The sequence below is a fragment of the Tiliqua scincoides genome, chromosome 3 (genome assembly GCF_035046505.1).
Source record: "Tiliqua scincoides isolate rTilSci1 chromosome 3, rTilSci1.hap2, whole genome shotgun sequence".
Classification (NCBI taxonomy): Eukaryota; Metazoa; Chordata; class Lepidosauria; order Squamata; family Scincidae; genus Tiliqua; species Tiliqua scincoides.
This window is the reverse complement of record NC_089823.1, coordinates 94,862,350-94,880,469: the sequence shown is the minus strand read 5'-3', so window position 1 is coordinate 94,880,469 and position 18,120 is coordinate 94,862,350. Positions and strand designations below refer to the sequence as shown.

Genomic DNA, 18,120 nt, shown 5'->3' with positions numbered 1-18,120 from the left:
ATCTTTTGCAATTCACACTGTCTTTTTATATATAAAGTAGCAGCTTTATGAAAGTAAATTCAGCATTATATTTTAACTTAATGCAATCAGGCTGCAATCCTATACACATGTACCTGGCAGTAAGTTCAATGGAACACAAAGGAACTAACTTCTAAGCAGACATGCTTAGATTGTTCTATCAATCTTTTTAAGAATTATTAGAGTTAAGATTGAAGAAATGTTTCTGTTTAAAAAAGAAATGTTGTATAGGATTGAGGTTCAGTTGCATAAGCTTTCCTCTATTTATTTAAACATATTTATGTTTATTTAAACATAGTCATTACTAAGTTTGTTATTTTGTACAGGGCCTTGTTACTCATTTTTGTTTGTTTTGTTATTCAACATAAAGGAACAAAACACAAAGATAATGAGTTATCCAAGATGGTGTGAAAAGTGGCTTTGGTTACCTTTTGAAAAAACTGAGGACCCAATCCTATCCAACTTCCCAGGGCTGATGCAGCTGTACCGGTGGGGATTGCGCTTCATCCTGGGGAGGGAAGGCAGTCCCTGAGGCTTCCTCAGGGTAAAGGAATGCTTGTTCCCTTAACTCAAGTCTGCATTGAGGCTGCATCATGCTGGAAAGTTAGGTAGGATTGGGCCCTAAATCAATTGTTCTTGAGAATGAGCTCTGCAAGACATTGGGTTAATAAATCAATTTTTGTGCACCTCGTTTTTGATACCTTTCCACCTTTCTTGTGATTCATCATATGAATCTTTTTTCTGTGAAACAAGAAAAGGAATGGTGGGATCTATTATGTCCTATAACAGAGTTTTAGAAATGTAATTTGCTACTTATGCTGAAGTCAGTTTCTAGAAAATTAAAATTTTGGATGCTTTTCCTCCCACCAACTGTGAGTCTTGTTCTCCTCGTTCCCTTCTACCTGTTAACAATGTAGTACTCTGAGTCTGCTGTGAGCTACTGTTGAGGAAGGAGGGTTGACCTTTGCTCTTCTTGAGGGGCTTGAAAAGGGAATTATTTTTAGCAATGTAGTTACTCTCTGTGTGCATATATAATAATAATAATAATAATAATAATAATAATAATAATAATAATAAATAAAACTTTATTTTTATCCCGCCCTTCTCCCAAAAAGGGACCCAGGGCGGCTAACAACATATAAAACAAATTAAAAACATAATTTCACAGATAAAAACATATTAAAAAACACATTAGCAGAACCCATAAAAACAGTAGTCAGAAGAGTCAGAATAAAAGAGCATAAAACAGCAGTTCTTAGAGGAATCAGGCCTGTAAAAAAGCAACTAAAAGATATATAAAAGATGTTAAAAAGGCCAGAACGTCAGAAGGCTTGGTTAAACAACAAGGTCTTCAGGCCTCGCCGAAAGGACTCAAGAGAGGGAGCCATTCTCAAGTCAAGGGGAAGGGAGTTTCACAATATAAATATGATAGGTGTGTCAGAGAAGGGCAAAATGATAGACTGCAAGGAGATAGAGGCTATTAAAAACTTCGTGTTCTACCACTAAACAGCTGAGATGTGTGATATATGGAGAGAAAGCAAAGTAGATGGAGCTGCGACTCAAGTCCTTCTTAACTGGAGAGACACCTGTAAAATAGCAGTAAGATAGGTATGGGTCTAAAATACCCAGCATATTTAAATAACTAGGGCAGTGTTTCTCAAACTGTGGGTAGGGACCTATTAGGTGGGTCGTGAGCCCATTTCAGGTGGGTCCTCATTAATTTCAATATTTTATTTTTAATAGATTAGACTTGATGCTACCATGGTATGTGACTGCATTTGAGGAAATGTTACAGACCTGTACTTTTAACAAACTACTATGTATACTCTTTTAACCATGATAGTAAATGGGAGTTACTATTGGGTAATTGTGAGTAGGATTGCAGCCTCAGATTGTTAAAAATGTTCCTGCTTGATGATGTCACTTCCGGTTATGTCATCACTTCCGGTAGGTCCTGACAGATTCTCATTCTAAAAAGTGGGTTCCAGTATTAAATGTGTGAGAATTATTGAACTAGGGTGTATTAGTCCCAGGGTATAGTCTCAAGGGCTCAGGAAGCAGCCATTCATGCTAAAGATGAGCAGGCTTTTGTCTGGTTAGTAACTGGATGGAAGACCATCTGAGAGCCCCATTGTTTGCACTTTGAGTTCCTCCATGGCAGAAAAGTGAACTATAAATGTGGTACCGGGTCCCCAGCTGTGGGTTTGTGGGGTTCTTTTGGCTTCAGAGGAAGAAAATATGCTCAGTCCAGGATCAGTATGCAAAAAGACACTTTATTGCTTCTGAATCTAAGAGCAAAGCTTACAGAGCAAAAACTTACAAAGTGGACTTGTGCCCTGACACAGCTTACTGGTGCTCAAACCAAGCCCAGACCCTGAGCTAAATTAATTGTGTGATTATATAGGCTGTTTAATTCTTCAGTAGTTCAGCCAAAATTAACAAGAACAATCTAATTGAAAGCAAGGTGATATATGTGACTGAAAATATAAACTATGCATGACTGCTTTACAGGTTCTCATCACTTGGAAGCATCTTATCACGCAGGTGCAACCAAGTAACTGGTGAGGGTGGTACAAGCAAGAGATAACTATGAACCTTCTGTTTCTAGAGAAAACACTACATAATGTGTCTTGAACAGCCAGCTGTGGTTGAGGTCATTTGCTTCTGAGCCCAACTTCCCATGAGATGGCTTTTGAGAAAGCTGGCAGTTCCCAGGAGATGGGGAGACACAGATGAGGGCTGACAGACCAAAATGAGGGCTGGCAGACCTTGGAAAACGTAATCAATAATATGTGGTAGTAAAAAGAGCTTTACAGACCCAGAATAGAAGCAGCCAAGAGTTGGTAAATGCAAGTACAATTGCTTTGCTATGTTGGTTGAGAAACATGAGTTTAGAAGAAGTATATGTTCCTTTTTATTTAGAACTAAACTCCACTTTAATTGTGTAATTTGGCCTCATCTTCAGTTACTAACAGCCACAAGAAGTGGGGGAGATCAGTGTCATAGCACAGAACAAGGGGATGTTTAACTTTTACCTTCTGTACTGCAGTCCCAGTGAAAATCATTCTCCTGGAGGCTAACAATTCTGGGAGGGAAGCTTCTAGTGGTTCCAATAACATCTTCCCTTTGGCGCCAGTAGCAGCTTTGGAGGCATTTTTGAGATGACAAATTTTTCTCACAGGAAAGGGTGAAATATCCTCTCCCCATGTGCTGCTATTCCAGACGTGGTGCTCTGTGTCTGCTAAACTGAAAACAAACAAATATGCAGGGCTAGACTACACACTTAGGGCGCAATCTTAACCCCTTATATCAGTGCTGGACATAAGGGAAATGCAGCTCTGAGGTAAGGGAACAAACATTCCCTTACTTTGAGGAGGCCTCTGTGAGTGACACCCAGCTGCAGGATGCAGCACATGTCCCATTGGCACTGCTATGCCAGTGCTGGTAAGTACTGACATAAGGGGTAGGATTGCAGCTTTAATGTAATATGTCATTTATTCTTTACTCTGTGACAATACTGATGATAAAGAAATAATTTATTCTTTACATTCTTTACTGATGATAAAGAAATAATTTATTTCTTAAATTATTTATTAATAATTTAAGAAATAAGGAAGGAGATGATGAAACATTGTCTTTCAGTGCTCTGACAGCTTGGGCACTTTGTCCACAACCTTTCTATGATGCTGCTTTTAATTTGTGTCCAGATCATATTAACCCTTCTCTACAGATACTGATACATACGTAGCCTGAAAAAACAGACAAAAATTAAGACATTTTTTAACAGTAGTGCATAAATGTATAAACTATCAAAATATTTTTAGCAAGTGATATAAGCAACCTTAAAAAGTGATCTCATCTCATTCCAAAACGTTATAGAGATTAACTGTAATGGACGACAAATGCAATCATTCAGTATTATACACCATCCAGTTAGTTTTATAGTTTCATACAATTATAATTTGTGTTCAACAAGGCAGTATGATTACAGAAAAAAAAATGGAACAAGCTGGCACTAACAAGCTGCATAATTGTGAACTATGGCACGTATTGTTGTTTTATCTTTTGATTATTAGAAATCTTGGCTCTTGGCAAAGTCTTCTGTTGCCATTTGCTTTTCAAGATGTGACTTTTAAAAATCAGGTCAAATCAAAACTGCTTTAGTACCAATTAGCATTTGAATGAATATCAGCCCCCCAGGTTGGGTGTCCTAACAATTACTCGGAGTTCCCATTTCAGACAAGAGGCAGTTCACATTTGATTACATTTCCAAGAACGTGCAGTTTTGTGTCTGAAGAGGCATCAATATAGTCTTAATGAAAGATGGATTAATTTAAGATTGCATTCTGTGTAGTGCATGATTTTACTGCTGTAGCATTTTTCAGTGTAGCGCTGGTTTTGGTCGTGATTGAGCCATACCTCGAGTTTTGCCTATCAACCAATTATGGGGTTCTCATTGCTGGGAATGGCAGGTAGAGCCTTCTTTAACACAGATCTTGCTTTGAGATTACCCACAATGATAGAGCCCATGGGCAGCGCATGCAGAGTTGTATCTTTCAGCCCTTTATTTAAAGTCCAATAAAGTTAAACAAATAAATACATCCATGTGGTTTCTCATGGGTATTTTTGCTGGATTGTGTCAAATGTTAGCATTTCAGATTTATAATGGTTTGAGATGGATTTAACAAAATATTCATTATTATATACCACCTTTCTCAATAGCCTCAGGGTGGTTTAGCTAGGCAGGCTGAACATATATCCATTTTTCAATAAGATTTTTACAAGTATTACTCCATGAAATAATATCATAGAACCTCCATTTCTCTGGGTGATTCCCTTCAGAGTGCGGTTGTCACCTTGGCTGCCACCTCTTATGCTTTCCCAGCCCTTGCAGGCAGCAACTTCAGAGCAACTTCTCAAGGATATTTGGTATTTTTTGCCATTGGACTCCTCCACACTCCACTCCTCCAATACCGTGTCTGTTCTGGGCTGTCCTTGGTGTTAGTCTATTTAGCAGTTTATTCTATTGTGATTTCATTGTGCAAGATATTCCTTGCTAATTAAAGAAACTGCTTTTATTTTTAAACTCAGATATCATTAACTGAAGCAAGTACTCCTCAGAGGGAGTGAAAAATTAATTTTAAACTTGAGGACAGAGACTTCTACATATGTTTAAATAATAAATCATAGCGCTTCAGTCAGTTCTATTTAAAGTAATGAATTTTCTAAAGCTACAATTTATCACCATAAACAGCTGAACTAGATTTAGAGAAAGTAATTGAAACTCCTGAGCAGTAATCTGAACTAAGTTAACTCCATATTCATTTGCCAGTCATCCCCTCAGTCCTGTCTGGATTCAGCTTCTGACTGTCCAGTATAGCATAGTTCTCACTGAGGTGGTAAATCTCTATTTTGAATATATCAACGGACTGCAAGTGACAGCTTATGTGTTTCTCCAAACAAAAAATGTCCTCCAAATAGATAAACTAGATATCAGGGGAAACATCTAATGTGTGCCCCTCCCCCATGAAGAAAGATGCAAGATTATTGGGGAAAAGACTAGCCCTTTTGTATGATGGAAGTGGCATTTCATCATGCGAACCTTATCTGATGTTTCTGCCTTGACATAGGTTACACCTTAGTGAGATTTAGGCCTAAATGGCTTCAGCTAAACAGGAAATTTTGTGTCTGGAATAATTTAATTCAGTTGCTGCATAAATCTGTAGATCTAATGAGATCTAAGGAGTATCAAATGGCATATTAAAGAAGAGTTCACAAACTTTACTAAGGCTGCAATCCTAACCACGCTTTCCTGAGAGTAAGCCCCATTGAACAAAATAGGACTTAGAAGTAGAGCAGACCTGGTTAGGCTTGTGCCATAAGTATTACTTTAGTAATTTGGGGGACACAACTTAATTTTCTGCTATGGGCAATCCATATTATGGAACTACCTTTATTGCCTTTATATGGTCATTTTAATCAATCTTTGCCAAGAACTGGCAGGAAGAAGATATTGTTAGAGAGCAATAACAATTTTAAAACACCTGTATATTTCCTGATGAACTAGAAAACAAATTAAACTCTCCTTTACAGCCCAGTCTGTGCAGACAGAATGCGTATTTCACTGGTGCTGGATGCTGCAAAAGCACAGCAAAATGCTTTACATAAGAACATAAGAACAGCCCCACTGGATCAGGCCATAGGCCCATCTAGTCCAGCTTCCTGTATCTCACAGCGGCCCACCAAATGCCCCAGGGAGCACACCAGATAACAAGAGACCTCGTCCTGGTGCTCTCCCCTACATCTGGCATTCTGACTTAACCCATTCCTAAAATCAGGAGGTTGCGCATACACATCATGGCTTGTACCCCATAATGGATTTTTCCTCCAGAAACTCGTCCAATCCCCTTTTAAAGGCGTCTAGGCTAGATGCCAGCACCACATCCTGTGGCAAGGAGTTCCACAGACCGACCACGCGCTGAGTAAAGAAATATTTTCTTTTGTCTGTCCTAACCCGCCCAACACTCAATTTTAGTGGATGTCCCCTGGTTCTGGTATTATGTGAGAGTGTAAAGAGCATCTCCCTATCCACTCTGTCCATCCCCTGCATAATTTTGTATGTCTCAATCATGTCCCCCCTCAAGCGTCTCTTTTCTAGGCTGAAGAGGCCCAAACGCCGTAGCCTTTCCTCATAAGGAAGGTGCCCCAGCCCCGTAATCAGCTTAGTCGCTCTCTTTTGCACCTTTTCCATTTCCACTATGTCTTTTTTGAGATGCGGCGACCAGAACTGGACACAATACTCCAGGTGTGGCCTTACCATCGATTTGTACAACGGCATTATAATATTAGCCGTTTTGTTCTCAATACCCTTCCTAATGATCCCAAGCATAGAATTGGCCTTCTTCACTACCGCCGCACATTGGGTCGACACTTTCATCGACCTGTCCACCACCACCCCAAGATCTCTCTCCTGATCTGTCACAGACAGCTCAGAACCCATCAGCCTATATCTAAAGTTTTGATTTTTTGCCCCAATGTGCATGACTTTACACTTACTGACATTGAAGCGCATCTGCCATTTTGCTGCCCATTCTGCCAGTCTGGAGAGATCCTTCTGGAGCTCCTCACAATCACTTCTGGTCTTTACCACTCGGAAAAGTTTGGTGTCGTCTGCAAACTTAGCCACTTCACTGCTCAACCCTGTCTCCAGGTCATTTATGAAGAGGTTGAAAAGCACCGGTCCCAGGACAGATCCTTGGGGCACACCGCTTTTCACCTCTCTCCATTGTGAAAATTGCCCATTGACACCCACTCTCTGCTTCCTGGCCTCCAACCAGTTCTCAATCCACGAGAGGACCTGTCCTCTAATTCCCTGACTGTGGAGTTTTTTCAGTAGCCTTTGGTGAGGGACCGTGTCAAATGCCTTCTGAAAGTCCAGATATATAATGTCCACGGGTTCTCCCGCATCCACATGCCTGTTGACCTTTTCAAAGAATTCTATAAGGTTTGTGAGGCAAGACTTACCCTTACAGAAGCCATGCTGACTCTCCCTCAGCAAGGCCTGTTCGTCTATGTGTTTTGAGATCCTATCTTTGATGAGGCATTCCACCATCTTACCCGGTATGGATGTTAGGCTGACCGGCCTATAGTTTCCCGGGTCCCCCCTCTTTCCCTTTTTAAAAATAGGCTTTACATTTGCTATCCTCCAATCTTCTGGCACCGTGGCAGTTTTGAGGGACAAGTTGCATACCTTAGTCAAGAGATCTGCAACTTCATTCTTCAATTCCTTAATAACCCTTGGGTGTATGCCATCAGGGCCCGGTGACTTATTGATCTTTAATTTATCAATGAGGTCTGAAACATCTTCTCTTTTAACCTCTATCTGACTTAACTCCTCGGTTAGGAGGGGCCGTTCGGGCAGCGGTATCTGCCCGAGGTCTTCTGCCGTGAAGACAGATGCAAAGAACTCATTTAATTTCTCTGCCATCTCTAAGTCTCCTTTTATCTCCCCTTTCCCTCCCTCACCATCCAGAGGGCCAACCGCTTCTCTGGCGGGTTTCCTGCTTCTAACATATTTGAAGAAGCTTTTATTATTCCCCTTAATGTTGCTGGCCATGCGTTCCTCATAGTCTCGCTTGGCCTCCCCTATCACCTTCTTACATTTCTTTTGCCACAGTTTATGTTCCTTTTTATTCTCTTCATTAGGGCAAGACTTCCATTTACGGAAGGAAGCTTCCTTGCCCTTCACAGCCTCTCTAACTTGGCTGGTTAGCCATGCGGGCACTCTCCTGGATTTAGTGGAACCCTTCTTTCTTTGCGGTATACACCTCTGCTGGGCCTCTATTACTGTTGTTTTAAGCAGCCTCCATGCACTCTGGAGAGACTGGACTCTTTTTACCCTCTCTTTCAACCTCCTTCTAACCAGCCTCCTCATTTGAGGGAAGTCCGCCCGTCGGAAGTCAAGGGTTTTTGTTAGAGATTTGCACTGCTTTGTAGCAGTGTGGGGAGCTGGTTGGCCAGCAGGAAGGCTAGAGCCTTCCTTCATGTGCTTGCAAAGCAACGTACGCCTGCAAGAGCAGGTAAGCCCTGCTCAGAGGACAGAATACAGTGGGGGAGGGTAGCAGGGGGAGCAGATGGGGCAGGGGGTGAATAGTTCAGCCCAGGGAGGGGTGTGGGTTCAGCCGCAGCGCCACACACTGAATCCAAACCCCCTTCCCAGACCTGATCCGCCCGCATGAACCAACTCAACTTGTACCAGCAATATCAGTGGTGCTGGTCCAAATCGACCCATTACAGCTGCTGGAACTTATCCCAGGGCAAGAAGGTCTCAAGAAGCCAAAAAGTCCCCTGCAGGATGCAGTGTAGCCTATGCTGTCACCACTGCATTGATGCATGGGACTTTAGATACAATTGAACTGCCTGGCTTCAAAAAATTCCATGCTTTAAAAAATACAAATTTTATTCAGTGGCACACAATTTTGTACAAAACACTGAATGTATTTTAAAGCAATAGCTCATTTTATAAACAACATATGTCTTAACAACTGCTTTCAGGTCTGGATACTGTAAAAATAGTATTGTATAGGAATGTGCTTTATTGCTAGGCTCATTTCCTATAGTGTGCTTATCATTAGTGGCTAATGAAATAGCAGGATAAGTAATGGCCAGGCCAGGACCATGGATTTAGATCCCTTCTGATCTCCCACCTTTCTGCTTTATCATCCCTTCACCCACGGCCAACTCACTAATGATGTGACCTGGATGCATTGTGTGGACAAGTGCCTAGGACAAGGTGTCTTTGCTTGTCCTTGCACAGGGTGGTTTTTTTTTTTTTTAATGAACAGGAAGAGCCTATCATGTCCTGTTCATTTTTTAAAAAGCCCTATGTGAGGATAAGGAAAAGGATGGTGCCAAAGAGGAAATAAGAAGCAGGGTTGTCCTTCCTCACCTTCCCCCTTTTTCTTCCCTCCCCCTTATTTGAAGGGGATCCAGTGGGGGGCATGGTAGCTCAGCAGGAGATTGAGCAACATTCATGTCCTGCCTTAAGCAGCCCTGGGCTTGGGCTGTGCCTACTTTCACCCCATTATTCCACCCAACCCTTCATTTGTCTCCTTAACTCTTCCACTTGCATTTCTTGAAGAACATAGGTGGAGATGCTTTTATGGCAGAAGCGAGCTTGTCCTAAACAGCTCTCTCGGCTAGCTAGAAAGTCAGGTTTAAAAAAGAGATAGGTGTGGAAAAAAGACCTGGTTGTTGAGCTTGTGCCTGAGTCACCTAGAACTTTAATTGAATGGCAGGCAGGCAAGGAAGCTCTCATCCTCATATTAAGTTTCACTTACTGATGATTGCTGAGTTTCTAGGAGCTCTAAGACTGTCAACTTACAGCGAAGGTATATTCATATATGTTTAGTTTGTAACTGAAAGAGGCAAAAGAACAGACAATATGAAATTTTTTCAGTTATAGCAGTGCAACTTTTTTTTAGTGTAAACAAGAAGCAAATACTAACAAATAGTTCCGTTGTGGAAATTGTCTCTTTGATAAATAGCCAGTATGGTAAAACAGTTTCAAAAATAAAAAGATGTTTTACGAAAACTTGATTATAGCAATGTATGCTATTACTCCTATACATCTAAAGCAGCAATTCTCAAACACTTTGGTCTCCAGAACCCTGCCAGTGCATTCATGGAGTCTTGGGGAGCTCCAAATGGCCAGCTCATGTGTGCAGTGGCACAGTGCTGAGCAGATGGCAATCATGAATTGTGTGCTTGTGGAGCCCCTGGGGCTCCGAGGAGAGCACTTTGAAAAATGCTGCTTTAAAGAAATAGCAAAAAGAAAATGTTTTTGCATTCTCTTTAGTTGAATAATTTTTTTAAGTTACCTTGTTTGTTTTCAAAAAGTATCTGAATGTTTTCATAGCCTGTATTATTTACTTAACCCATTTTTGCCTGGCCCACAAGTGTACACATTCCGTCCCTGTTGCGTTTATGTAACATTGGGCAGCAATGGTTTAGTATACATCAAGATCCAGATGAGCTATACACATGGACGCAAGCTATACACAAATTTTGTCTCTCAAATTTTTTTGTAGCAGGTCACGCAGGTGAAGAAGCAATCTGCTATGGCAGCTTGCCTTTTCAGTGGCAGAAGCTGTTGTGTCAAAAATCATTCTCATTGGGTGTTGGATTTTAGCATATGTATGCCTTGCTTCTTTGGTTCATAGCCACATGTTTTAATTTTTTTAAACCGTTACATTACTTAAATTACTCATTCAATACTCGTATTTCTTTAATAGGTGAACATTATCCCAGTTATAGGCAAGGCAGATACAATCTCTAAATCTGAGCTACAGAAATTTAAGATCAAAATCATGAGTGAACTGGTCAGTAATGGAGTCCAGATCTATCAGTTTCCAACCGATGATGAGAGCATTGCTAAAATTAATGCCACCATGAATGTAAGTAGTTCATTGACCCCAAAATATCATTTAAAAAGCCAAAACAAAGTGTAGATGTCAGTATTGCCCTTATTGCATTTGTTTGTGTCTCCTCAAGGTTATAGGAAGGCTTTATAACTTAGCGTTCTGTTATAGTTTATAACTATGAAAACATTTATAACTGAACATTCTGAAATGTGTCATGCCTCCAGTGGTTCTGTTCTGTTGTTTAGTAGCTATTTGACAGTTCTAGCTAGTAGTAGGACAGTTCTGCTCTCACAATTAGTATTAATTTAATCTGCAGGTTGATTCTTAATATATAATCTCTTTCTCTCCCAGGTGTCCAAATGACAGTCTTTACATATGAAAGACCATTGGCTAGGACTTCACAGGAGCTAGCAACTGAGGCCTCACAGAACTGCCTATTGTGCTGTCCCTTACCAGGAAGTATAGGATCTGGCAATTGAGCCATCAAAGATGGCTTTAAGGATCTCCCTGTGAGCTCTTCTGCTCACAGGGAGCAGAAGCATAGGAGCATAGGATGTGGCCTTATAGCGAGTTATATCATTGGTCTATCTAGACATTATCTACTCTGTCAGCAGCTGTCCAAGATTTCAGACAGAAATCTTTTTCTCTGTCCTACCTAAAGACGCTAGTAAGATCTTCTGCAAAATGAATGTTCTACCTTTTTTTTGGTCCCGTCTCCCCCAAGCTGGGACAATGCAGGAAGTCAAGGCACTTCAGGTTCATCAAGAGCCTGTGATTATCACCTTCAATAATACACTGTCTGATTCTATTACAATTTGCTTTCAGATAATTCTGTAGCACCCATGATACCTTTTGTAGTTAAGTGGAATTGCTTAATTATCTTTGCAAGTCAGACAGCATTTGTGGGGCTTTGAGGTATCAACTACAGGAGACTTCTGTCACCTGTCTGCTACTGGCCAGGGCTATATACTTTTGGATGGAATGTCAGAAAGCACGACTTCATGGTCATCATGGCTAAAAACTCTCTTGAATAATCATCTGGGAATTATTCTGGATTCGCCACGTGATTGGACATTTCTGGTAACCAAATGACTTGCACATTTTCTCACCCCCTTTCATTGCACATGAGTAAGTGGAAATTAGAACCTTTTGCTGCAAATTGTAGCCTGCTGTTTCATCAGAGTGTGGCGGGGAGCTGCTGCATCTGATAGTTAGAAAATTTACCAAGAAATAAATTATTATTAAATATTTATATACTGCTTTTCAGTAACAAATGTTCACAAATAGTACTATTCCTGATGCAAAGACTATGCTCTGGACACCTAGAAGAATGAGAATCTATGATAACAGTTTTCCTTTTCGGACCATTTCTAAATGGTGTTTCAGAACTTAAAGTGCTGAGAGATCAATGATCTGTGTTTCCATAAGGATACTTCCTTGTTTTTAGCTATAATCTTTAATATACACTGGGTTATGTGTTGCATCTATTGTATTTTGTAACTATTCAAACTTATTTTTCTTGTGACTTATTTACTTTGTTTTAAGGGACACTTGCCATTTGCTATAGTGGGGAGTATGGAAGAAATCAAAATTGGAAATAAAACTGTAAAAGCTCGCCAGTATCCTTGGGGCATCGTGCAAGGTAAAAGAGAATTTGAATCACATCCATATTTAGATTCCAAAGCTGTCAACAAATTGAACAGATTCTGGTTAACTTCCTACTTCTTGACTTAATAAAATTCATAGTTTGCAGTACTTAAGTAAGGGTGGATTTTTTTGCTGTTGTGGGGAGGATCCTAAATGAAGATAACATATTGTGCCAAGCCAGCATGTTCTAGGTTTTGTGAGTTAAATTGGTGGTTGCTGAAATTACTAAAGCTGATGTCTGAGCAGTGCTGGCACCAGGCTAAGGGCCCTGAGAATGGTGCAGGAATTTGCCCCATGATATCCTGGTAGTGCACTGGGCACTGCAAGTGCCACCAGAACAGAGAATTCAGACCTAGTGACTTTTCCCTCTTGTCCAGTGCCCAATCTCTTTTGCTGCCCATGCATTAGTGAGTCTTGTTTGCAGTCAACTATTGTTGGTTAGCCATAATTGTTAAAACATCTGTCCGACTACAGCAGGGGTGCTCACACTTTTTTGGCTGGAGAGCTACTTTGAAACCCAGCAAGGCCGGAGATCTACCAGAGTTTTTTGTAAATCCCATTATAGTCAGTGGGGCTTACTCCTGTGTAAATGTGGACAGAATTGCAACCTCAGAGCCCAACCCTATGGTGTCTACTCAGAAGTAAGTCCCATGCTAGTCAATGGGGACTACTCTCCGGTAAGTGTGGATAGGAGCTTTAGAGCAGGGGCGCTCAAACTTTCAACTTTAGGGATCCTGAACCTTTAAAATTGTGTAGGAGAGAATTTCAGCAGGTGCAGCTTGTCATCTGTGGGATGACAGGTTGCACCTGCTGAAATTCTCTCTTCTATACACTTGTTAAAGGTCCAGCATCCCTAAAGTTGAAAGTTTGAGCACCCCTGCTTTAGAGCCCAATCTTTTGCATGTCCCCTCAGAAAAAAGCTCCATGCTAGTCAATGGGGCTTACTCCCGGGTAAGTGTGGAGAGGATTGCAGCTTGTGTGCCCAAGCCTAAGCCTGTCTCCTCAGAAGTAAGTCCCATGCTAGTCAATGGGGCTTACTCCTGGGTAAGTGAGGAGAGGACCGCAGCCTTGGGCACCTGCATCTCTCAATTGCTGCTGAACTTCCCCATCCGGAGGCTGCCACCACCCTGCATCAGCAGCACTTCTGAGTGGCCCCAAGCAACTCCTCCAGACAGTCCCAGGCTGCTCCCGAGCCCTTCTGGAGACGCTCCTCAGGTTCTCCAAGGCACAACAGAAGTTCTGCTCCGAGCCTTCCCTGCAAAGTCAAGCCCAACTTGTTTAGCTCCACTACAGTTACCTGGGTGTAAGAACCATTGACTATAATGGGACTTACTTCTGAGTAGACAGGCATAGGATTGATCCTATGCACATTTACCTGGGAGTAAGCACCATTGCCTATAATGGAATTTAGTTCAGGATAGAACAATCATAGGACTGTGTTGTAGGGCTGCAATCCTATCCATACTTTCCTGGGAGCAAGTCCCATTGATTATAATGAGATGTACTTCTGAGTAGACATGCATGGGATTGGGATCCAAAGCCCATTTTATCAGATGCATAAAGTGTCTGCATTTAGCAAACAGATGCACAGGGGGATACAAAGAAAAAGTTATAGGGGGGGAAAAGTGATTAACAGTACAGTTTTCTGCATGTTTACTCAGAAGTAAATCTGTGTTCAAAGGATTCACCTCCAGGGAAGTGTGAAGTGATGGTACAAAACAACCTCGCAGTTCCATTGGGACTGAATTGAATATGTGGCTCAGTTTTAGTTCCACGAAGCCAGAGCCCCATCCTATGCATGTCTACTCAGAAGTAAGTCCCGTTAGAGCCAGTGGGGCTTCCTCCCAGGAAAGTGTGGACACGCTTGCAGCCTCAGAGCCCCATCCTAGGCATGTCTACTCAGAAGAAAGCCCCATTAGAGCCAACAGGGCTTACTGCCGTGTAAGTGGCTAGCACTGCAGCCCCAGCCAGGCTCCTTCCCACACATACCTCATGTCATCGGTGAAGAAGCACGCCTGAAGCTGAGCCATCGCAAGAGCCCGAGCTGGTGATGCAAAGGGCAGAAATCCTCAGCCTGCCTGCTGCCCCCGAAGCAACCTCCCCGCTCCCACGTGGCCCAGTTGGGAGAGCTCCGCAATCGATTAGTGAGGGCTGTCCTGCAAATTCAAGCCCAACCCTTTAGCAGCTAAAGGCAAAATGAGTCGATCGCGGAGCCCTTAGTCTATAAACTAGAGTAGACTAAGGGCTCTGCGATCGACTCATTTTGCTTCGCGATCGACCGGTAGATTGGGATTGACGTGTTGAGCACCCCTGGACTACAGAGTTACTGGGTTTCAGGAGAGGGCAAAAGGAGTTGGTAGCAGCAAGCCAACCCATAGCCATGGCTCCTATTGCTGACCGCACAGCCAAGATAACTGGCCCAAGGCACCAGTTAATCCTTCCAAGGCCATCTGTGCCCCCTCAGCAATAGCAGCTTCACACCTGCACAGGTCCTTGCACCAGCTGATTCCCCAATGCCATGCCTGACTTCAGCTGCAGCTGCTGATTCAGTGCTTCCAAGGGGGGAGGAGAAAGGACAGGGTGGCCCAAGCAAAGGAGGGTTTCCCCAGACCTCAGAATGCCTAGGATTAAAAGGAATAAAATTGCTAAAACGAATCAGTTGTATGCCTGTGTTGGGCAAACCCTTGAAAATAAGCGCTAGTGTTAGATTTGTCATTGAACTATCTTGAATGAAATTCATTTCCTTAGTGGAGAATGAGAACCACTGTGATTTTGTGAAGCTGCGAGAGATGCTGATTTGTACAAATATGGAAGATCTGCGAGAACAGACTCATATGCGTCACTATGAGCTGTACCGGCGCTGCAAGTTGGAGGAGATGGGTTTCCGGGACACTGGTCCAGAAAACAAGCCCGTCAGGTAAGGGAGTGAGCCATTTCAGTGTTTCAGTATTAAAAGTATATAAAGTATACTCCCTTTTGTTGTAACCTATTATATGTAGCTGCAAGAGGGAAACTTCATCAGCAGTCTCCTAGTATTGAAACTGAGATTGAAAACTGAAAGGGATAACATTTTATTTGAAAAATTTATGTAGGCTTCATTCTGAACTGTCCATTTGTTGGAGCCACCCTTACTTCATTCATGATTGGCAATGTGAAAGACATGATGGGTGACAACAGAAGCAGCAGGAGGAAATTTGGAGCAGAGTAATGCTATAGGTAGGGCAAATCAGGAAGGGATGTCTGATTGTTGGATGGAGCTGTGAATTAGTGGCAAAGCAAATTTGCTGCTGTTCTGAGTGGTGCCCTGTTCTGACTACCAAAGTGGTCTATGATTTCTCTGGCATACAGTTTAGGTGCTGGAGTTTAAATCACTGTTGCCTTCTGGGGTGGTGCAGTACTGTTGGCATTGTCTCCTCTGAACAGTGCAAGAGGCTGAATTGAAATTTCTTGGGCCAAGAGTGGCTTCAGGCAGTGACTGATAGTAAGTCTTTGGATGGTCTTCTGTTAAAGTACTCTAAACGAATTGTATTCTCAGTTTTGCACAGGTCAGAAAGATAGACCTAAAGCTGTTGTTTTAAATTTCTTTCAGAAGTCCTTCTGGCAGTGCCAGTTCTTCCTTCATGTGCACTATCCTCTTTTCCTTTTCTTTTGTCTTTGCAACTAATGTAAGTAAATCCGTTCTCTGTAACGTTCTCTGTAACTTTTCTCTTTTATGCTTTCTTCTTGCTGCTGTTCTTCTCCTGTTACTAATATGTGAAACAAAAGCTGTGCTACTAATGCCCTTCAAGTTCAAAAAGAGCTAAAGTGATTGAGTAGACAGAAATTTGCTGGCACTGCTTATAACTGGCTAGAATAATGTCCTGCAGATAGTGCTGGGTATCTGTGATAATTCAAAATATACTTTTTCAAGATGTTATAGAGTTGATGGGAAAGCCCAATTGTTTTTGTACAGTACACAGCCCAAACCAATCTAAATCCCCCCCCCCACTGATGCAGTTGTTCTCCTGGAGCACATGTTGCATCCTATGTGTGTGGGGGACGGGGGAACGGTCTTCTCTGTGTAAGGAAATGTTTGTTCCCTTTCCTGGGGAATAAGCCCTTGCTGCCGTGCTGGGTTTTCCTGGACCTGCACCAGCAATTTAGCTGGTGCAAGTCTGAGCGGACCTGGGAAGGCAGATTGAGGCCAGGAAGGGGGATAAGATAGCAGCACTGCCTCTGCGCTCCCTTCCTGACCTCAGGCTGCCTCAATGTCCACCCTGTTCCACCACCTTCCCACCCGCATGCTGACTTACCGGTCTTGGGGGTCAGTGCAAGGCTACTGATGTGCTGCAATAGCCCCTGCTGCTTGCGGTAGCAGACTGTGGATGTAGAACAACATAGGGGACAATGAAGACCCTTGTGAGAACCCAAAGACCAAGTGCTTGAACAGTGATCCCTCAATAACACTTTCAGGATCCTTCCTTCCTGGGGATCATCTCAATCCACTTTGCCATTCCTCTTTCAGCAGTTTTATTAGTCAAGATTGGGTAGGATCAGGAGCACAGGTGGACAATAGCACAGTTGTGAGTTTTCAGGCTGCACAATCTGAACAGTATCCAACTGAGTTATATTTTATTGTTGTGTTGAAAGCCACTACAGATTACTTTGTAAGAAGTGCAGAGCATACATTTTAATAAATGAAGAAATTTTGATTTTCAGTTTTGGTTTAAAAATAAGATTATGCTGACATTTTTCGCCTTACCTTTCAGTATGTAGGTAGGAAATTATATATGTATGCAAAAAATGACTGTGGAGTCTGCCTGTACAGATGGGGTTTGGCAGCTAGTCAGGGCTATCTTTTGGTGTAGGATTGTGTTGCAAAGGTAGCTTTTGGAAATGTTTCCTTGAAGCAATCTTCTACACTGGCTGTAATTAAAAATGTTTGCAGAAGAAATAAGCAGTATTAATTTGTGTTGAGAGACAAATTACCAGATATTACCTGGGTTCCCAAGTTGGAAGCTCAAGTTCTGTTTTTATCTGGTTTCTGTATGCATCTCTAAATAACTATGGTTTAAGCTCCCCCTGCCCCCCATAAAAGGATACTAGACATTTCTTATGTTAATTCGTTCTTCCGCAATCTGGAGGACTGCTTTGTTTTTATTACACTGGAGTGGGGGCATTCATCAGTATTTTTAGTTTGGATGGATTCAGAATGAGAATTGTTCCTCGATAATAAATTTCAAGAAAATTTTGAAAGTAGTCCCAATAGAATACTTGTATATTTGTTTGTTTGTACTATTTTTATTCCTCTTTTCTCCCAAAGGGCATCCAAAATGGCTTACAGCAGACTATTAGAAAGACATATGTTTAAAATAAAGCTATAAAATATCGTATGCATATAAATGTTAAGAGCAGCCAGCAGAAATCAATCTCAAATGGAAGAACATGAGCACATAAAATACAACAAATAAAAGAACCAAAAAAACCTGCAGGTGTCAGGCAATAAAATCACCTTGCTAAAATCAGATGGCTTACTGAGAGAACTGTTTTAGAC

General features: G+C 41.8%; 1 protein-coding gene across 4 annotated transcripts in view; it reads left to right on the top strand.

Annotated features, from left to right (window-relative positions):
• SEPTIN10 (septin 10) overlaps nucleotides 1-18,120 on the top strand; it is a 46,194-nt gene that overhangs the window by 16,190 nt on the left and 11,884 nt on the right. For 2 of the 4 annotated variants that reach the window (XM_066618941.1, XM_066618940.1), the window contains exons 6-9: nucleotides 10,812-10,973; nucleotides 12,486-12,582; nucleotides 15,336-15,504; nucleotides 16,177-16,252. In XM_066618941.1, coding sequence (XP_066475038.1) covers nucleotides 10,812-10,973; nucleotides 12,486-12,582; nucleotides 15,336-15,504; nucleotides 16,177-16,252 — 504 coding nt within the window. The remainder of the gene's footprint in view (nucleotides 1-10,811; nucleotides 10,974-12,485; nucleotides 12,583-15,335; nucleotides 15,505-16,176; nucleotides 16,253-18,120) is intronic. The other 2 variants (XM_066618939.1, XM_066618942.1) reach the window with 1 other exon arrangement.